The sequence below is a fragment of the Heterodontus francisci genome, chromosome 8 (genome assembly GCF_036365525.1).
Source record: "Heterodontus francisci isolate sHetFra1 chromosome 8, sHetFra1.hap1, whole genome shotgun sequence".
Taxonomy (NCBI): domain Eukaryota; kingdom Metazoa; phylum Chordata; class Chondrichthyes; order Heterodontiformes; family Heterodontidae; genus Heterodontus; species Heterodontus francisci.
Window position 1 is genome coordinate 109,258,044 of NC_090378.1, and position 22,501 is coordinate 109,280,544.

At 45.0% G+C, this 22,501-nt stretch overlaps 1 protein-coding gene across 1 annotated transcript in view; it reads left to right on the plus strand.

Moving 5' to 3' along the window:
• The first annotated feature begins 4,042 nt into the window (after positions 1 to 4,042).
• Positions 4,043 to 22,501, plus strand: part of imp3 (IMP U3 small nucleolar ribonucleoprotein 3) — a 355,078-nt gene continuing 336,619 nt past the window's right edge. Inside the window, exons 1-2 of the mRNA XM_068037927.1 lie at positions 4,043 to 4,234; positions 14,016 to 14,123. Coding sequence (XP_067894028.1) covers positions 4,098 to 4,234; positions 14,016 to 14,123 — 245 coding nt within the window. The 5' untranslated portion in view covers positions 4,043 to 4,097. The remainder of the gene's footprint in view (positions 4,235 to 14,015; positions 14,124 to 22,501) is intronic.

Genomic DNA, 22,501 nt, shown 5'->3' on the forward strand with positions numbered 1-22,501 from the left:
ATACTTACCGGTCTGGAACTCCGCCCTCCGAGTCTTCTCCCTGGATGTTCCTCAAGCTTGCATTGATGTTCACTGGAACACTGCAGCAATCCCAGGACAGAGATGTGAGCATGAGAGCAGGGGGTAGTGTTGAAATGGCAAGCAACCGGGTCATGCTTTCGGAATGAGCGAGATGTTCTGCAAAGCGGTCACCCAATTTGTGTTTGGTCTTCCCAGTGTAGCGGACACCACATGTGAGCAGCGAATACAGTATACTACACTGAAAGAAGTACAAATAAATCGCTGCTTCACCTGAAAGGAGTGTTTGGGGCCTTGGATAGTGAGGAGAGAGGAGATAAATGGGCAGGTATTACACCTCCTGCAATTGCAGGGGAAGGTGCCTTGGGAAGGTGACGAGATGGTGGGAGTAATGGAGGAGTGGACCAGGGTGTCGTGGAGGGAACGATCCCTTCGGAATGCTGAAAGAGGAAGGGAGGGAAAGATGCGTTTGGTAGTGGCGTCACGCTGGAGGTGGCGAAAATGGCGGCGGATGATCCTTTGGATATGGAGGCTGATGGGGTGGAAAGTGAGGACAAGGGGAACCCTGTCGCGGTTCTGGGAGGGAGGGGAAGGGTTGAGGGTAAAGGTGCGTGAAATGGGCCGGTCATGGTTGAGGGCCCTGTCAACCACAGTGGGGGGGAATCCTCGGTTGACAAAAACGGAAGACATATCAAAAGCACCGTCATGGAAGGGAGCATCATCAGAGCTGATGCGTCGGAGACGGAGAAACTGGGAGAATGGAATGGAGTCCTTCAGGAGGCAGGATGTGAAGAAGTGTAGTCGAGGTAGCTGTGGGAGTCGGTGGGCTTATAATGGATATTAGTAGACAACCTATCCCCAGAAATGGAGACAGTGAAGTCGAGGAAGGGAAGGGAAGTGTCGGAGATGGACCATGTAAAGGTGAGACAAGGGTGGAAATTAGAAGCAAAGTTGTTAAAGATTTCCAGTTCAGGGCTGGAGCAGGAAACGGCACCGATACAGTCATCAATGTACCAGAAAAAGAGTCGGGGGTGGGGGCCTGAGTAGGACTGGAACAAGGAATGCTCGACATATCCCAGTTTGCCTACCCACTGTTTTTTTTCATGTTTGTGCTTGTGGCTGTTCAGTTTTCAGTCCATTAACACCCCATCTGTACTAATGCTTTGTCTTTCAACACACCATTAACATTACGTTTGCCTTTGCTCCATGACCTTCTGTTCGGTTATTCTCTGTGACCTTGTCCTATCTACACCTTCTCCTTTGTTATCTCTTGCCCCACCCCCGCTTTACTTGCTTAAAACCTTTCACATTTCTAATATCTGCTAGTACTGAAGAATGATCACTGACCTGAAACGTTAACTCTGCTTCTCTCTCCACAGGTGCTGCCAGACCTGCGGAGTATTTCCAGCATTTCTTGTTTTTATTTCAGATTTCCTGCATCTGCAGTAGTTTGCTTTTATTATCTGCTTCTTCCTCTTCCTTTAATTCCAGATGTTGGGCTATTAGGTCAATTATCACTACTTTTTTGGCACCTGATTTCAATTCTAACCCCAATTTTGCCACCAATTCTTTTAGTTTATTCTTAGTTAAAGTTATCAAGTCACTGAGGGAAACATTCTCCTAACCCAGAAACTCTACTGCAACTACTAATGCCATTACAGTACAATAGACTGTACCTTATTATACAAGAAACCTGGTTCCTTTTATTTTTGTAATTGGGATTTGGATCCCAACAATCAAGTTTCCAATTAATATGATCCCAGACGCGAGAACAATTAATATGATCCTGGAACGAGCGGCCCAATTAAATATGTTATGACCGCGGCGGGAACAACGCACAGTCAATTCAATCTCGTCACTCCACAGGTCGCATAGTATTATTAAGCTTTCACATCCAATCGGAAAACAGCCAAATTAAACACTCTAGTAATCCCAGAACGAAACAGACCAAACCAGGTATCTTTAGACAACTAATTAACTATTTATTAAAAAAAACTAAATCTTAAACACTATTAAGATAAACCTATGTCTAAAAACCTTATAACTTATTTTAACCTACCTCCCGCATTCACATACATACACTCAAAAAGTAACAGTTAACTGGTTTCAAAAGTGAATTTTAAAAAAAATTAGTTGTCGCTTAAGAATAAATAAAATAAATAAGTTGTAGGTTACGTTCCTGATGGATGAGGTCTTCTCATGTGAAAATAGTCAAAGGTCACTCGAAGTCTTCACATGGATTTGATAAAAATTGTCCTTCCGTAGATAGGCATTCAACACTTCGGCTGCAGCAAGCATTAAACAGTTCTTTGAACGATGAGCACAGTAATACAAATGGTTTCTTGAAAAAGAAGGCTTTTCTTCTTTACTTAGGGAATTAACTTGGCTTGTAACTCCTTGTGGAATTTTTGCTGAGAGAATAAACAACTCCTTTTCCCTTCAGTACGCCTCACTGGAAAGTCTCTCCAAACTAACTGGTTTCAGCCAGTTTCTGCTGGTTCCACACACAGCCAAATGGAAACATTACCATGTGACCTCTCTCTCTCTCTCTCCTGCTGTTGCCCAGGGTAACAAAAATGCAGTTGTGGCACACAGTGTCTCCAGAACCTTCTCTCCCTTAAAGGTGCACTGTTTTAACAGAGTCTTAAAGGCACACACACTGTTTTTAATTCGAGGAGAAAAATAATTACAGGTTCATGACACTTTGAAAGGAGGCACCTCTGTGTTTTCCTCTATTTAATTACATTAATTAATTTAATTAAAAAAGGTAGTGTCAGCCATGGCTCAGTTGATAGCACTCCTACTGCAGAGTCAGAAGTTGTGGATTCAAATCCCATTCTAGGATTTGAGTGTAAAAATCAAAGCTGATACTCCAGTGAGGGAGTGCTGCATTGTTGGAGGTGCCATCTTTCAGATGAGACTTTAAACTGAGGCTCTATCTGCCCTCTCTGGTGGATGTAAAAGATTCCATGGTACTATTAGAAAGACGAGCATTTATATAGTGTTTTCATGACCACTGGATGTCCCAAAGTGCTTTACAGCCAATCAATGAAATGCACCATCAGATAATCTGTTTTTGTGATGTTGAGTGAGGGATAAATATTGGTCAGGACAACAGAGGTAACACCTTGGCTCTTCTTTGAAATAGGCAATCACAATCGCCAGTAAGCGAGAATCTAACAATCCCCTCCTTGACATTCAATGGCATTACCATCGTTGAATCCCCCACTATCAACACCCTGGGGGTTACCAGAAACTGAACTCGAGCAACAACATAAATACTCTGGCTGCAAGTTCAGGTCAGAGGCTGGGGATTCTGTGGCAAGTAACCCATCTCCTGACTCCCCGATGCCTTTCCACCATCTACAAGGCACAGTCAGGAGTGTGACGGAATCCTCTCCACTTGCAGGAATGAATGCGGCTCCAACACTCAGGAAGCTCAAGACCATCCAGGACAAAACAACCCGCTTGATCGGCATTCCATCCACCATCTTAAATAATCACTCCCTATGCCACCGATGCACAGTATGTACTATATCCAAAATGCACTGCAGCAACACAACACACCTCCTTCGACAGCACCTTCCAAACCTGTGACCTCCTCTACCTAGAAGGACAAGGGCAGCAGATGCATGAGTACACCACCACCTGCAAGTTCCCCTCCAAACCACACACCAGCCTGACTTGGAACTATATTGCCGTTCCTTCACTGTCGCTGGATCAAAATCCTGGAACTCCCACCCTAACAGCACTGTGGGTGTACTTCCATTAGATGGTTCAAGAAGGCAGCTCACCACCACCACCTTCTCAAGGGCAATTAGGGATGGGCAACAAATGCTACTCCAGCCAGTGATGCCCACATCTAATTAAACAAATTAAAACGTGCTTTGGGATGTCCTGTGGCCGTGAAAGGCGCTGTATAAATGCAGGTCTTTTTGTTAATGTTTTTTCACTCAGTTCCCAGCAGCACACAAGCAGCTATAGAAAGTCTCCTGTCTGTTTCTTCCTCAGGTTTGCACTGTGAACAGGCGGCGCGGCAGCCACCCTGACCACTCGCCGAGGACCCCGAACTGGTAACCATGGTGCGCAAGCTGAAGTACCACGAGCAGAAACTGCTGAAGAAAGTTGATTTTATCTCTTGGGAGGTGGACAATAACCTGAGCGAGGTGAAGGTGCTGCGCAGGTTCCGCATCCAGCGGAGAGAGGATTACACCAAGTGAGTATGGCCTTTGGTAACACGGCCGCGCTTCGCAAGGAGCGGACCAGCGCGGGGGGAAGAGACTGCGGGCGCCGCCATGTTGGTGAGGCCTTAGCAACGGTCTCCACCTGCCTGGAGCGAGACTCTCCTAACAACGGCTACCACGCCGTTGCGGTCGTAGCAGAGGTTATACTTTCGATATATTGTACTTGAGCCCGTTCTGAGGAGCCGGAGACTGGTCGGGGTTGGTTGGACTCCGTGCAGTGTGGTATTTGTAGTTTACTGGCCAAGGATCCCTAACACCCCCCTCCCCCAACGCACCGCAATCCCTTGTCTTCGCACCCCTCACCCCCCCCCCCCATCCCGTCTTCGCACCCCTCACCCCCCCCCCCCCATCCCGTCTTCGCACCCCTCACCCCCCCCCCATCCCGTCTTCGCACCCCTCACCCCCCCCGCCATCCCGTCTTCGCACCCCTCACCTTTCCCCCATCCCGTCTTCGCACCCCTCACCTTTCCCCCATCCCGTCTTCGCACCCCTCACCTTTCCCCCATCCCGTCTTCGCACCCCTCACCTTTCCCCCATCCCGTCTTCGCACCCCTCACCTTTCCCCCATCCCGTCTTCGCACCCCTCACCTTTCCCCCATCCCGTCTTCGCACCCCTCACCTTTCCCCCATCCCGTCTTCGCACCCCTCACCTTTCTCCCATCCCGTCTTCGCACCCCTCACCTTTCCCCCATCCCGTCTTCGCACCCCTCACCCCCCCCCCCCCATCCCGTCTTCGCACCCCTCACCCCCCCCCATCCCGTCTTCGCACCCCTCACCCCCCCCCCATCCCGTCTTCGCACCCCTCACCCCCCCCCATCCCGTCTTCGCACCCCTCACCCCCCCCCCCCATCCCGTCTTCGCACCCCTCACCCCCCCCCCATCCCGTCTTCGCACCCCTCACCCCCCCCCATCCCGTCTTCGCACCCCTCACCCCCCCCCCATCCCGTCTTCGCACCCCTCACCCCCCCCCATCCCGTCTTCGCACCCCTCACCCCCCCCCATCCCGTCTTCGCACCCCTCACCCCCCCCCATCCCGTCTTCGCACCCCTCACCCCCCCCATCCCGTCTTCGCACCCCTCACCCCCCCCCCCCATCCCGTCTTCGCACCCCTCACCCCCCCCCCATCCCGTCTTCGCACCCCTCACCCCCCCCCATCCCGTCTTCGCACCCCTCACCCCCCCCCCCATCCCGTCTTCGCACCCCTCACCCCCCCCCCATCCCGTCTTCGCACCCCTCACCCCCCCCCCATCCCGTCTTCGCACCCCTCACCCCCCCCCATCCCGTCTTCGCACCCCTCACCCCCCCCCCATCCCGTCTTCGCACCCCTCACCCCCCCCCCATCCCGTCTTCGCACCCCTCACCCCCCCCCCATCCCGTCTTCGCACCCCTCACCCCCCCCCCCATCCCGTCTTCGCACCCCTCACCCCCCCCCATCCCGTCTTCGCACCCCTCACCCCCCCCCATCCCGTCTTCGCACCCCTCACCCCCCCCCATCCCGTCTTCGCACCCCTCACCCCCCCCCCCCCATCCCGTCTTCGCACCCCTCACCCCCCCCCCCCCCATCCCGTCTTCGCACCCCTCACCCCCCCCCCCCCATCCCGTCTTCGCACCCCTCACCCCCCCCCCCCCCATCCCGTCTTCGCACCCCTCACCCCCCCCCCCCCCATCCCGTCTTCGCACCCCTCACCCCCCCCCCCCATCCCGTCTTCGCACCCCTCACCCCCCCCCCACCCCCCCATCCCGTCTTCGCACCCCTCACCCCCCCCCCCCCCACCCCCCCATCCCGTCTTAGCACCTCTCATCACCCCTCACCACCCCTCATCAAGGAAGTCAATGGGACTCGGCGGGGAAAACTCTCCGCTGGTTGGAACACAAAGTAACATGGTTGTGATGTTGGAAGTCATTCATCTTAGCTGATTGACGTCACTGCAGCTGTTCATCACGCAGAATCCAAGGCCCAGCCACCTTTAGCTGTTGCATTAATGACCGTCCCTATGTTCTAAGGTCAGCAGTAGGCATGTTTGCAGTGTTCTGTTCCATTTGCAACCCCTCAGATAATGAAGCAGTCTGTGCGTACATGAAGCAAGACCTGGACAACCTTCTGGCTTGGGCTGATAAGTGGCAAGTAACATTTGTGCCACACAAGTGCCAGCTGATAACCACCTGCAACAAGAGAGAGTCTAACCACATCCGCTTGACAAACATTACCATCACTGAATCATCAATATCGTGGGGGTCATCGTTAACCAGAAATTTAACTGGATTAGCCACATAAATACACTAGCTACAAGAGCAGGTCAGAGGCTGGGAATTCTGTGGTGGGTAACTAGCCTCCTGACTCCCCAAAGCCTTTCCACCATCCGCAAGGCATGTCAAGAGTGTGATGGAATCCTCTCCACTTGCCTAGATGAGTGCAGCTTCAATAACACTTAAGAAGCTTGACACCATCCAGGGCAAAGCAGCCCACTTGATCGGCACCCCATCCACCATCTTAAAAATGAACTCCCTCTATCACTGGAGCACAGTGTGACATTTACAAGATGGCTTGGCGAGTCGCTGCAGTGCTTCAGCAGCAGCAGCTTTGAAACCTGTGAGCTTTACCACGTAGAAGGACAAAGGCTGCAGGCGCACAGGAACACCACCTGCAAGTTTCCCACCAAGCCACACACCATCCTGACTTTGGAATATATTGTTGTTCTTTGTCACTGGGTCAAATTCCTGGAGCTTCCTCCGTAATAGTGCTGAGGGAGTACCAACACCACACGGACGACAGTGGTTCACCACCACCTGCTGAAGGGCAATTGGGGTTGAAAATAATAAGTGCTGGTTTTTGCCAGTGACACCTACATCCCATGAACGAAAAAAGAAATTGCTTGCAGCAGTGCTTAGGAGATTAATTTTTCATTCCTGGAAATGCAGGACAATCTGAGAGGGTAGGCAACATAAGGAGGGAACCAACATTTATACCAATTACAGAGTGGGAGTTATCGTGCTGTTCTCATTACAAAACAGGTGACATAAGAGCATAGTGACACACTGTAGTTGTATAGCAATGAAGAACTTGCATTTATTTAGTGCTGATGGCATCCCAAAACATATCACAGCCAATGGTTACTGTCTGAAATGCCTCTATTAATATAGGAAATTATATAGCAAGGAATTTGTGCACAGCCATCTCTCCAAACGGCAATCTGTTTTTGGTGGTGTTGGTTGAGGGATAAACGTTTGCCAGGACACCATAATGGTGGCAGGAGCTCTTTTACATCACCAGGGAAGGTGACTGGAACCTTAATTTAACATTTCGTCTGAAAGACGCCTTTGAAAATATTATTGAAATGTCAAGTGCTCAAGTCTTTGGAGTGGAGCTTGAACCCATGACATTCTGGCTTAGAGATGCAGAAAGTGGTTGGGTGAAATAAAATAGGACAGGTCCATGTGTAACAGAAATGTGAGGGGGAGAAAAGCTGCATATAAATTGAAGCATAATGTGGAACTGCCAATTATGAGGAGAGAAGAAGTATGTGAGGAGCAAAGTTTGAGTGGTAGGCTTATTGTTAATTCCTTTGTGGAGTCAGTGACAAGGGATCATCAGTTTAAATTTGTCATTAAACATGGAGAGGGCTTCTGAGTAATTTCTTTGTCGACTTGTTGGAGAATGGAATGCTTTGGCATGGAGGCAGAGACCATTGAACCTTCTGAAAGAAAATTGGATAAATATTTGGATTGTGGAAGATATAGGATTATGGGCAGTGAATGTGACTATGAGATTAGTTTTGGATTGTTGCAGGAAAAGCCAGCACAGACATAAAATGACCTCCTGCACTATGCATTTCTGTGCTTCAAAAGACTTCCAGTAGCATTTAGGTTTGTTGTGCAATTGGACAGACAAATATCTGAACAAATTAAACACTGGATTTGGCACATAAGGGGAGTTAGAACGACCTAGATGTAACAGTACTTGGCTTTCAATATTGAAACATCGCCAGTTGTTCGGCATTTGTATCGTGAAGAAGACAGGATGAACAAACATTTAGATAGTACCAGAAAAAGTGGAGGGAGGAAGAAAAATAAGCTACTAACAGATGCTGCAATTAGAAAAGGGGAATTTAACAAAAGCAGGAGTTTGCTGTTCGTTTGATGTGATATTTGCAGACAGAAAATATCACAGTAAAGCCACAATCGAACTTGCAAAATAAGTTATGCTGAGGCTTTACAATGCAGTAGTGAAATTTTGCTTTGGTCACTGCAGCAAATGATCCATCTTGATTAGGAAGGGTGCAGCTAATAACGAGACCGATCTCCAGTGTAACTGGGTTAAGTGATGCAGAAAGGTAGGATAATTTTGAGCTTTGTAGCTTAGCAAGATAATTCAGGGAGATCTCATGAAAGTATATCAAATACTAAATGATAAAGAAGTACATAGGATAAGAGGACATTGCTTAACTGGATAATCTCATTTACTGTTGTGGGAGCATGTGTGCAAATTGGCTGTAATGTATGTTTCTATAGCAATAGTAACAGCCTTTCAAAATGGATAATTGGCTGTAAAGTGCTTTGGGATATCCTGAGGGTATGAAAGGCACTATATAAATTTAAGTTTGTTCTTCAAAATATTGCAGTCATGTTGATAATGTCTTGAAAATCAATGTAACAGGTATAGTTTTACTTAACGTGCACGGAGTATAAACGTTCTGCTGATCATCTGCTAGGTAACTGCATTGTACGGTGTCGTACAAAATCACAGAAATGAGGAAGGAGCCCTGGATTAATGTCTAATCTGTGATGAAACACAAGAGCACAAGGCTGGAAAAGACCATAGATCCATTTGGTTGACCTTCCTGCTGTCCAAGCAGTTTTTTTTCTTATTCATTCATGAGATGTGGGCATTGTTGGCTCGGCCAGTATTTATTGCCCATCCCTAATTGCCCTTGAGAAGGTGGTGGTGAGCTGCCTTCTTGAACCGCTGCAGTCCATGTGGGAAAGGTACACCCTTTCAGTACACCGTGCTGTTAGGAAGGGAGTTCCAGGATTTTGACCCAGTGACAGTGAAGGAATGGCGGCATAGTTACAAGTTAGTATGTTGTGTGGCTTGGAGGGGAACTTCCAGGTGGTGGTGTTCCCATGCATTTGCTGCCCTTGTCCTTCCAGATGGTAGAGGTCGCGGGTTTGAAAGGTGCTGTCGAAGGTGCCTTGGCGTGTTGCTGTAATGCATCTTGTAGATGGTACACACTGCTGCCACTGTGCTTTGGTGGTGGAGAGAGTGATTGGCATCCTATCCTATCCTGTCCTGGATGGTATTGAGCTTCTTGAGTGGTGTTGGAGCTGCACCCATCCAGGCAAGTGGACAGTATTCCATCACACTCCTGACTTGTGCCTGGTAGATGGTGGACAGGCATTGTGGAGACAGGAGGTGAGTTACTCGCTGCAGGATTCCTAGCCTCTGACCTGCTCTTGTAGCCACGGTATTTATCTGGCTATTCCAGTTCAGTTTTTGGTCAATGGTACCCCGCCCCCCCCCCCCCCAGGATGTTGATAGAGGTGGATTCAGTGCTTGTAATGCCATTGAATGTCAAGGGGAGATGGTTTGATTCTCTCTTGTTTGAGATGGTCGTTGCCTGGCACTTGTGTAGCGCGGATGTTACTTACCACCCCAAGTCTGGATATTTTCCAGGTCTTGCTGCATTTCTACGCTGACTGCTTCAGTGTCTGAGGAACATTGTGCAATTATTAGCGAACATCCCCATTTCTGACCTAATGATTGAAGGAAGGTCATTGATGAAGCAGCTGAAGATGGTTGGGCCTAGGACACTACCCTGAGGAACTCCTGAAGTGATGTCCTGGAGCTGAGATGATTGACCTCCAACAACCACAGCTATCTTCCTTGTGCTAGGTATGACTCCAACCAGCGGAGAGTTTTCCCGCTGACTGCCATTGACTCCAGTTTTGCTAGGGCTCCTTGATGCCATTCTTGGTCAAATGCTGCCTGGTTGTCAAGGGCAGTCTCTCTCACCTCACCTCTTGATTCAGCTCTTTTGTCCATGTTTAAACCAAGGCTGTAATGAGGTCAGCAGAATGACATTCTCATCAGTGTCGTTCAACTATTTGCATCAACAAAGTGACCCTATAATCTGGGAATTGGGTTCTGATGTAACTCTCTTGCACACTAAGGTCAAGAGATTGGCTTGTACTGCTTTGGATTGCAATGTAATCCAACCTTGTAACTCTTGCATCTCCAGTGAACTTTTAAAATCTTCTGTTTTTTAATATTAAAAAGTGGGTGGGAGTGTGTACTTTCTCCAAAAGCTAAGAAGTAGATCAAAAGCAAAATACTCCAGACACTGGAAATTGAATATAAATGGAAAATAATGGAAAAACTCAGCAGGTCAGGCAGCATCTGTGGAGAGGCTGATGAAGGGTCATTAACCTGAAATGTTAACACTCTTTCTGTCTCCACAGATGCTGCCTGACCTGAGTATTTCCAGCATTTTCTGTTTAGCAATAAGTAGCTGTCCAGGGAATAGAACTTGGATATGAATGCAGAGCCCCTCTGTGCAAACTGCAGCCAATGGTGTTTGGCAGAATAACTACGCACTGACTATGGATTGCACTCCCTAGATACTCTGAGACGAGTAGCAGTTGTTTAACTGCAGCATAACAGTCCAGAAAATAATTAAATGAAGGCGCAGCAACAAACTGTGCATGTCCAGCTCATTGTCAGCTGGTATCTGCTTATGATGAGTTAAGTGCAAATGTGAATAGGGGAAATTTAAGATCCTGAAGTCAAATATTGCCTTGTTCTTTTGCTTTGGAACTTATTTAGTTCAGATTGCATAAGAGCAGCATATGGTGCATATTCCACTCTCCCATGGTTCATACCAGACAAGTATCACTGGAGAAGCATCTTTTTAATTTGAAGGTTGGAGGCAGAAGAATTCAGTACTCGCATTCATTTGAGGCCCATAACATTGTATTTAATAGCCAATTCAGCACTGGGACTGAACTCTGTGACCCATTTAACTTGCTCTCTTATCCTTTTACATGTCAGTCAGTCGGAGTTTCTTTACATTTGTGACAGTGACAGGTAGGCCAGCATCTGAGTGCTGCAGTGCATCTCCCCAGACCCAGTAAGAACAACAAACCACATCTATTTGAAAATAGTAGTAATGCATAAGAATACCAACAACAAACCCACCTGTGGGTGCTGAATTGGCTGCTGCTAATCTTGGCGGGGAGAACAACTCCTAACTGTTCAGCTTCTTGTTTTGAGATTCTTAACTTTTTTTTTATTAAATTAGAAGTTTGTAAAATGAGTGTTTAATTGGGTGCCATTTGGGTTGTGAGATCTTGATCAGGCTTAATTAGTTTTGGCTTTGAGCCTTCTAATTTACCACAAATAATACTGGGTTGAATGCTTTCATTTGTAAGACTTATTTCAGATCTTGCTTGTGTGGCTGCAATTTATTTGATAAACTTACTTGTGAAAGCTCTGTAATCTTTGGTTGAATCTGTCTCCTTTCTATGCCGCAGGGAATGAGTAACCTTAAAATGCTTGAAGTTGATTTCACAATTTGTTAAACTCAAATTAAGGGGGTGGAAAAACCTAGAAAATCAGAAGACCTGGTTGTTGAGGATTGTGGTTCTAAATTGGCCTGCGCCTAGTTTATTAGCTTGCAGTTTAACTTCTGGGAATAAAAAGGCATCACATGGCTGTGAAGGGAAGATGTCCTGACAGGTCAAGCTGGCAAACACCACCTGAGACGCTGTATGACATTGATTGAAAATTCTCAATCGTCATGATCCCAAAAATTGCCTTTAGAAACAATTTTTCCCAATTTAAAAGGAATCCAGAATCACTATTTGGTAAAACAACATATAACTCTAGTTTACAGGGCAATATCTCCTTATTCAGAACCCAGGAGAAAGTTGATGTGCGGTCTAAGTACTACAGCAAATTTTTCCCCACCCAAGCTTTGGTGAACCAGCATTATACAGCGGTGAATTGACAATGAGGAAGCAGTTTATAAAATAAGAGCTGCAAGTTGCACTTGCAGCGAGGACAAATTTATTGTGTCCAACCTAAAAAAAAAACACTGGTACTGTTCCAATTGTCTCCTGGGTGGCCTCCCATCTTCTATACTCTGTAAAATTGAATTCATCCAAAACTCCACTGTTTGGATTCTAACTTACACCAAGTCCTGTTCACCTATCACCCCTTGTCCTTACTGACTGACCAGAATTGGCTCTCAGTCCAACAATGTCTCCGTTTTAAAAATGCTAATCCTTGTATTCAGACTCTTCTGTGATCTTGCACCTCCTTACCTCTGCAACCTTTTTCAACATTACAACCCTCTAAGAACTGTGTTCCTCTGACTATGCCCTCTTATGCATCACATGCCTCCTTTCGCCTCACAATTGGAGGTTGTGCATTCAGCTGCCTAGACTCTAAACTTTGGATTTTCCTTCTTAAGTTTCTCCACATCTCTTTTTTTTCTTGTAAGACCCTACTTAAAATGATCTCTTTGACCAAGCTTTCCGTCACCCATCCTAAGAACTCCCTCTTTGGCTTGGTGTCAATTTTGTCTGATTACACTCCTGTGAAACACCTTGGGATGTTTTGCTATGTTGAAGGTGCCATATAAATGCAAATTATTATTGGAAGAATTTTGGTGTACCCTTTTTTCCATTCCTAATCAGGATGCAGTTTGCAGTCTGGTGCAAATGAGTTTCTGTACTAACTTCAGATACAAACAGTCCCAGTGTTTAGGTTGCACACAGTAACTTTGACCCTTGTGTAAGTGCAACTTGCAGCTCTTATTTTAAAAACTGCTTCCTCATTGTCGATTCACTGCTGTATAATGCTGGTTCACCAAAGCTCGAGTGGGGAAAAATTTGCTGTAGTACCTCGACTTCATATCAACTTTCTCCTGGGCTCTGAATAAGGAGCTATTGCCCTGTAAACTAGAGTTGTATGTTGTTTTAGCTAATAGTAATCCTGGATTCCTTTTAAGTTGGGGATAAAACTGTTTCTAAAGGTAATTTCTAGGATCATGACAATTGAGAATTTTCACTCAAGGTCATACAGCATCTCGGGTGCGATTTGCTAGCTTGGCCTGTCAGGACATCTTCCCTTCACAGCCATGTGATACCTTTTTATTCCCAAAAGTAAGAAGTTCGTTAAGTGCACCATAGCTCAAGAGCTTGGCAACTTCACTGTAACAGCAAATTCCAATTGAGCTGGGACCAGATAGAGACAGAATGAGAGCAACAGGTGAGTGAGAAAAGGAGGTGAAAGCAATTGTAAAGGACAGTCGCAATCCCACTGGGATTTCTGAGAATGAGTCGCAAAATCCTTGGACTGCAATAAGCTCATGGAATTGCAAGAAAGATCATCATTGCCACAGTAATGCTCAAATCAGACTGGTGATTGGCATTGGCCTGAACTTTCAAGACAATGGATGATTTGCAAGTTTAAAGATTACTCTCTCAACTTTGAGATTTAAGTGCGATAGTGGTAATTTGGGGTGACTGATTCTGTTGTGGACCTTTTGAGTGGTTCACAACTTGGGTTAGGCTTTTTTTTAAATGTGCCTTGCTAATGGCCTGAAACTTCATTTTCTTAGTGCATGCGATAGACCCAATGATTGAGTTTGATCATACTTGTCTTTATTTGCTCTACATTTTTGTCCAGTCACAATGTGGAACTAGTTATTTAGTGGTGAAAAATTAGATTTTCATCCCTTCTATTTTTAATAGGTACAATAAGCTAAGTAGAGAAGTTCGAGAACTGGCACGCAAGATCCGAGACCTTAATGAGAAAGACTCCTTCCGGGCCAAGCGCACCAGCCAATTACTGGAAAAACTGTGAGTTCTTCCAACTCCATTTAAATAAAGCAAGAGCAAGTTAATGTAAATTGGGGGTAAAACATGGATATGTTTATAGTTTGAAAGTGAATTTTAAGTGTTTTAGATTGCATTTTAATTGAGTTGGCCCACATTCTTCCTTTGCTAAAACTGCCCTATAGGGGTTCAGTTGAAGTTTCATGCCAAACACTAAAAATTAATATTTCTGCTCCCTCTTTCTTTTTCCCTCCTCCTGTAGTAGCCTGAGGATACTGAGGCCAATTATAGTGATTTCTACTCCACTGAGATCAGGTAACTCCCGAGAGATCTGGGGTCTTACTGGAGGACTCTGTATTGTACCACAACATATTCACCACTGAATAATCAAGGGAGCTGAAAAAAATCATCTTGTATGGGGAGCTTCATTTTTTAAAATTTAAAAATTTGCTGTGATTTCCATTCTATTAATTGAACAAGTTAATCTGAATGCAACCTTCAAACTTCTGGTTATGGAGCAAGTACCTGGTATTGTGACTTCAAGGACCACTAAAATCTAAAAGTCAGCAAGGCTCAGTTGATATCTGAAAATTGTCCCATTTTGGAGAATTGAGCACATAATTGAGGCTGACAGTCTAATGCAGTACTCTGAGTGCTTCATTATTCTTTTGAATGAGATGTTAAACTGAGTTGTCATCTGTCTGGTCAGATGGGTGTTGAAGATCCCATGGTGTTGTATGAAAAGCTGCAAGGAGTGTTTTACATCCTGGGTAACATTCCTCCAAAATGGACAACCTTTCATTCATCTTATTGCTGTTTGTGAGATCTTGTGCGTGAACATAGATTTTTGTAAACATATTAGTCAGTAATTCATTGTAAATGTTAAATAGGATTTGGTAGAGTGAATTAAGTTGAGATCACTGCAACACATAAGGTGGTTTAGTACTGTTCAGGTGACCAGGCTTCCAGTCTTGGTACTGGCATTACATTTTTTTAGATTAGATTAGAGATACAGCACTGAAACAGGCCCTTCGGCCCACCGAGTCTGTGCCGACCATCAACCACCCATTTATACTAATCCTACACTAATCCCATATTCCTACCAAACATCCCCACCTGTCCCTATATTTCCCTACCACCTACCTATACTAGTGACAGTTTATAATGGCCAATTTACCTATCAACCTGCAAGTCTTTTGGCTTGTGGGAGGAAACCGGAGCACCCGGAGAAAACCCACGCAGACACAGGGAGAACTTGCAAACTCCACACAGGCAGTACCCGGAATCGAACCCGGGTCCCTGGAGCTGTGAGGCTGCGGTGCTAACCACTGCGCCACTTTGCCGCCCTATTTGGACTTCCCCCAAAGGATTTGATGAAGGTGACCAACCCTCAATGATTGTCTTGGAGTCTTCTGGAATCTGGGAGAAAATTCACAGGAATATTTTCTTCCATTTTGCTCCAGGCAGGCTTAAAACAAACAGCAGGAGGCAACCTCTCGAGAGTGCAGTGTGCCCCTGGCTCACATGAGCTTCGAAGCCACATGATAAATTGTGATTTTTGGAGTTCAGAGGATTATGAGCAGTATTACCACCATTATTGATCGATTGCCTTGAGGAATGATGTGCTGGGCGACCAAGAGTGGGAGATTGGGTTGGGCTGGTTAGAGGAAGGCAGTCATGTCATTAAGCCTCACAGAATTTAGTCCAACCACAGTTGGCAACCCGAGGAACAGTGCTGATTTCTGTGGAGTTGACTGCAGACTGACCCTTTAACGAAGGGAAGTAAGCAGATCTGGTGGGAATGGATTATTACTTCAACAACAACGTGCATTGAAATAGCACCATTAATGTAGTAAAATATCCCAAGGTGCTTCGCAGGAATGTTATCAAACAATTTGACACTGAGACACATGCGTGGATCTTGGGGCAGATGTCCAAAAGCTTGATTCAAAGAGGTAGGTTTTAAGAGGTGTCCTAAAGGAGGAAAAGAGGAGTAGACTAGTGGTAAGGTTTAGGGAGGGAATTCCAGAGCTCATTGTTATACTCCAGAAAGGCAGCTGGTGAAGGTTAGAACTGGAACCAATCTTTACACACTTTTATAAGCATTTATTTATGGAGTTACAGATTATAAGCATGCATCTCCAAAACCAACAACCACAATTTCAGTCTGTGTCTATTTATACCTCTACTGAACCAACCAGAAGGTGCCAATAAAGAGGAACTAGCTTCCCCTTCTGAAAGGGGCGCCACTAATATACTGTAACAAAAGTTTAAAGAAAACGTAGCTAATCAGATTAACGTGACATTCCCAGGGGTGATGATGCACGCCAGCCCCTCTGGTGCCCACTGGTATTGAAGGCCTGAAGCATAGCTGGTGGACAATACGTCCTCCCTCTCCAGGGACACCCTGGCGCACTGTGCCTATTTATAGGGGAACAAGTGAATCCCCAGTTAATGCCCTCCACCTTCATACAATTAATACGCAATGAACAGAGCTGAAGACATGACCACCAATGGGGGTAGCGATTTAAAAATCGAGGATGCGCAAGACGCCAGAATTGGAGGAGCGCAGCTATCTCAGTGGGCTGTATCGTTGGAGATGGGGGAGGCAGGTGGGCTGAGGCCATGGATGGATTTGAAAACCAGGGCGATTTTAATTTTAAAGTCAAAGTGTTACTGGGAGCCAGTTTACACTGGGTGTTGGGGTGAATTGGATTTGGTGTGATTTAGGATACAGGCAGCAGAATTTAGGATGACCTTCAGTTTATGGAGGGTGGAAGATGGGAGACTGGCTAGTAGTGCTTTGGAGTAGTCAAATCTGAAGGGAACAAAGGCATGGAGGAGGGTCTCAGGAAAAAGTTGAGGTCGGGATGGAGTCAGGTGATAACGGAGGTGGGAAAATTTTGAAACAAAAATCAAGGGCGCTTGCGATTACCTAGTTGTAGGACGCTTCTGGTGACTTCTGCATATGACATCCTGTGAGGTTTCTAAGCTACGATCCCTGTGTTATTTTTATTCTGCAAGGCCTGACAGTCTGATTGACGAAGTCCAGGCAACTTGTATTTGAGCACTTCTTTATTCCCTGTTTGCCCTGTTTGAATTTCAAGATCTGGAGAGGGCTGTTCAGAAAATTACAATGAATGCTTCATTGAAAACACCAAGATGCATTCTTGTCATCAGCTTGATGTAGAGCTAGTTTAATGAAAATGCTGATTTATAAATTTGTATGTGGCCCACCAGGCTAAATTGGATGCATTAAAGTGATGAATGAAGACTAAATCGCTTTAAAGCTCTTGTAGAGGACCATGCAGTTTTTACAAAAATTATGTAATTTATCAGAATTGTCCAAGAATTTTTTGAAGACCAGTGGAGTGTTTCTGAGTATTATTTAACCTTTTGCTCTGTTTATTTTATATAATCTCCGTGCCACCATTTAACATCATTTAATCGTTCGCAGTTTTTTCATTGTTTTTCAAAAAAAATATTTTTTACTAATGTGCCAGCTTGGTGCAGCAGTACTCTTGCCTCTCAATTGGACAGTTGTGTGTTTGAACCCTACTCTAGGTCTTAAGCATGTTATCTAGGCTGACACTTCAGTGCAATAATGAGAGAATTTTGCATTGTCACAGATTTTGTCTTTTGGATATCTTTGTGTTGGTGGATGTAGAAGTCATGCAGCACGAATCAAATAATGGGGGAGTTCTCATGATGGGCTGACCAACATTTATCCCTCAACCAGCTCCACCAGAAGATTAACTGCTCATTCATCGCATAATACAATTTGGGACAGATTGGCTGCTGGATGTGCCTACATAACTGTGATTGCACTTCAACAGCAAGGTTATTTAGATTTTTAGATTTAGAGATACAGCACTGAAACAGGCCCATCAGCCCACCAAGTCTGTGCTGACCATTAACCACCCATTTATACTAATCCTACATTAATCCCATATTCCTACCACATCCTCACCCGTCCCTATATTCCCCTACCACCTACCTATACTAGGGGTAATTTATAATGGCCAATTTACCTATCAACCTGCAAGTCTTTTGGCTGTGGGAGGAAACAGGAGCACCCGGAGGAAACCCACGCAGACACAGGGCGAACTTGCAAACTCCACACAGGCAGTACCCAGAATTGAACTGGGGTCGCTGAAGCTGTGAGGCTGCGGTGCTAACCACTGCGCCGCCCTGTTATGAAAGGCGCAACATCAATACAAGTTATTTCTTTCAATTAAATTGCAACTGATCACCAATGTACAGATGCATGCCTTGCAGGTTTGTCACAACTGTTGTTCCATTGCCGCCATGTCACCTGAAACCATCCCAAATTCCATACCACTTACCATTTTCCTTGCTTGGTACAATTTTAGTCCACCTTGGTCCCAACCCTGTGGTGTTCCTATCCTAAACCTGTTTGCCTGGGTACTTCGATTCTTCTCTTGTCTTCAGCCAACTCTTTAAAATCTTTGCTTTTTGTCTGTCTCCATTCTATGTAAAGTATCTTAAGTCTTTTAAGTTTTAGGCACTATGCAAGTGCACATTTCTTTTGTGACTGGGTGCTGGATAACGATTGCTGGATGGAAAGTGAAAACCTATTACATTTCCTAGCGTGATAGTCTCTTGCTGCTTTGGTTATACATCAGTCAAGTGCTGTAATTTGCACCTCGTCAAACAGGCTCCTGCATATACATCAATCTTTTCTGTATCCGCCTTGACTGGCAAAAATATAGCGTTTTCTTGGGTTGAGTCTGTGTTCTGCTATGAACTGTATTGCTGATGAAATGAATGAGAAAGTTGAGCTCCTTTTTTCTTGTTTTCAAGCTGTTCTGTGAGAATGTTCTTGCTGTTTTGTGGAATTTGACCAAAGCACAGTTATATCTCGAACTACGACAGTTCACTGGTGTGGGTGAACCATGCAGGGTATCTTGAATACTTTCTAGAATGTGCAGTATTCTCTTAATTTTTTGTCTGCTGACTACATTTCATAATTTTCAGCCTGTTTTTAGGAGCACTGTGGTATGGTAAAGCTTTGTCCTTTATTTTGGAGTTTAAAAGATCATGTTCATGCCTTTTGGAACAAAGGGGCAGAAAAGTGAGAGGGATGTAAATTAATTCTCTTAAGTGTGTTGTGCTCTCACTACCTATTTTCATTTAAAAGTGCATGTACATTTTTAGCTGTCAAACTGTGTTTTATACATAAATCCATCTCCATAACCCCAGCCCCTCAACCAATCACCCTCCCATTGGCTTCGTCAATCATGTGTGATCCTGCTACACTGACTGGGCAGGTTTTGGGTTCAATCTCTGGTTCACGCTGAGTTGGCTGGTTTTAACCATGCTGCTTTACAGTTTGTCTTGCGGTCATCCCTATGCTAGGGTACGGGAAAAATGTCAAAATATTGATTTTGCTTTTATTTCATGCTTTTATAGTTGGCATGCAGTCAACTTGGTGTCTGCTCCTTCACTAAGTTACGAAGTGAAGACCAGTGACACTCTGTTGAAACAGGGAAAGATTGGTTGTCAGGAAATTAGTACAAATTAATACAAATTGAATGCTTTGCTGTAAAAGACCTGGGTCTAGGTGGCGTGAGACTGAGAAAGTATGTGTCTTGCTGTTCATGATCATTACTTATGATCATGAGATTACGCAGCACTGACCTCAGAGTTTAAACTATCAAACTAGAGGATTTTTCCGCGGTCTTCACTTCTTCTGATATAAATACAGACCATGCAGAAGGTGTTTGGAGCTCACTTCTTCCAGATGCCTTATCTTTTCCCCCACCCACCTGAGTATTATGATAGAGAAAACACAATTGTTCAATCCTAAAGAGATGCAGCTTGATGAGATGGCAAGTAGTGGCTTTCATAACCATAATGAGTGGTGTGATTTACATCAATGTGATTGCTACTTTACAACAGCGACTGCATTTCAAAAGTACTTTATTGGCTGTAAAACACTTTGGGACATCCAGAGGTCCTAAAAGAAATGCAAGTCTGTCTGTCTGTCTTTCCTCTTTCTTTGTTTGATTCACAAGTATTCTCCAGGAAGCATTCTCCCGGAAGCTCAATTGTTAATTTGGATAGTGTTAATTCAGTCTTGGCAGAGAATGAAGACATGGGTTTTATTCATAAACTTTAGCTGCTTACGGAATAAAGACGAGAGAAGGTGTTGGGATAGGGGCATGGAGAAACCCAGTTTGTCCTTTTCTATTCTAGAACTTTATAATAGTTCCATGTGGTGTACATATTTGAAAAATGGGCATGTAGATGAGATACTAGAATGCTGTTCAAGCTTGTGGAAATGTATTCTCTTATGAGTGTTGTGAAGAAGGTACTTCATTCTTAAAATGTTTTGAGGACTTGTGTTAAAGATTATGGACATTGGTTCATTTGGAAAACTGAAAAGATTCCATGATTTTTTTTTTAAAGGGTCACTGGGAGGATACTTGAGTTTTTGTTTGAAAACAGACCTTTTACTGGATGCCACATACTTGACGCTAAAAAAAAAACATAAGCCTTGGTGACTCTGGAGAGTTGTTTACAGAGAAGTGACATGTCAAGAGTTATGATCAGGAGGTGGTTTTGCTTTTGGGGCATTGTTTTGGTTCAGTTGGGGTGTGAACTGTTTTGAAGGCAGTTGGAGGTCAGCCTGCCAAGGGAGAAGCACCCAACTTGCCTCTTTCTTCCTGTCTCTGAGAAACCTTGCGTATCCAGTGTGATATCTGAAACCCTGATGCTGCATTTCTCCTGGAAAGCTACCAGACTAATTCTTGACGTCTCCAGAATGAACTGTTTCTGAAAAGATCCTAGTAACCCATCTCTGTGTATCTGGACACCAGACCAGAGGACAACTGAGATCCTTCCATATCTTCTCCTTTTCCTTCAACAATTAACAAGTATTTGGCCAAAGTATTTTTTTTTGTTCTTTTTGTAAACTGAATCTCTGCAGAGCAAATTTCTTTATTTTTATTTAGTGTGTGCATGCGCGGCTAATGTTATCCATTAACTTCATGCATTGTCTGTCTCACTTGTGGCAGTTATGTTTTCTCCCCCTCTGATACAACACACATGCGCATACACACCCGTACCATTTTAGCTGAAATACATTCTTTATCTACCGTTTAAAGTTAAATAAGAGCAGCCAGGAATCAAGACAATGAAGGTTTCATGTTAGCTGTGAAGTAAGTGTCTTCTATTGATGTCTGAACAGTTCTGTGTTGTGACTATTCCTTTTTGCTTAAGAGGCAGTTTATAATTGGAGTTTAGAAATGACTGCACCAGGATGAGGCCGTCTTCTACAGGGTGTTAGGACTCTCATCTGAGTCAGAAGGCAATGGATTCAAGCCCCATTCCAGAGACGCAGTCGAAGCTGATACTCCAGTAATGAAGGAGTGTTGCACGCTTGAAGGTGTCAACTTTCAGATGCGATGTTAAACTGAGGCTCTGTCTGTCCTGTTGGTTGGATGTGAAAGATCCCATGGCACTATCTCTAAGAAGAACAGTGGAGTTATCTCTGGTGTCCTCGCCAATATTTATCTCAATCAACAACACAAAAACAGATTATCTGGTCGTTATCACCTTTTGTGACTGACAGGTAAACTTTCCCTTCTTGACCTGTCTGCAGCTTTTGGCACAGTTAACTACACCATTCCCCTCCAACACATTTCCACTGTCATCCAACTGGGTGGGACTGCTCTCACCTAGTTCTAGTTTTAGCTATCTAATAGTAGCCAGACCTTATTCTTTTGTCGAATGAGAGCCAGCATTTGTTGTCCATCCCCAGTTGGTCTTGAGAAGGTGGTGGTGAGCTGTCTTCTTGAACTGCTGTAGTTCATCTGGTGTATGTGCACCCATAGTGCTGTTAGGAAGGGAGTTCTAAGTTTTTGACCCAGCGACAGTGAAGGAATGGCAATATAGCTCCAAGTCAAGATGGTGTGTGAATTGTGCAGAAACTTGCAGGTGATGGTGTTCCCATGCGTCTGCTGCCCTTGTCCTTCTAGGTGGTAGAGGTTGCAGGTTTGGAAGGTGCTGTTGAAGGAGGCTTGGCAAGTTGCTGCAGTGCATCTTGTATATGGTGTACACTGCTGCCACTGTGTGCCAGTGGTGGAGGGAATGAATGTTTAAGATTGTGGATCGGGTGTCGATCAAGTGGACTGCTTTCACCTTGATGGTGTCAAGCTCCTTGAGTGGTGTTGGAACTGCAGTCATCCAGCCAATTGGAGAGTATTCCATCACACTCCTGACTTGCGCCTTGTTGATCGTGGACAGGCACTGGCGAGGCAGGTGAGTTACTCGCCGCAGAATTCCCAGCCTCTGACATGCTCTTGTAGCCACAGTATTTATATGGCTGGCCCAGTTAATGGTAACCGCCAGGATGTTGGTGGAGAATTCAGCGATGG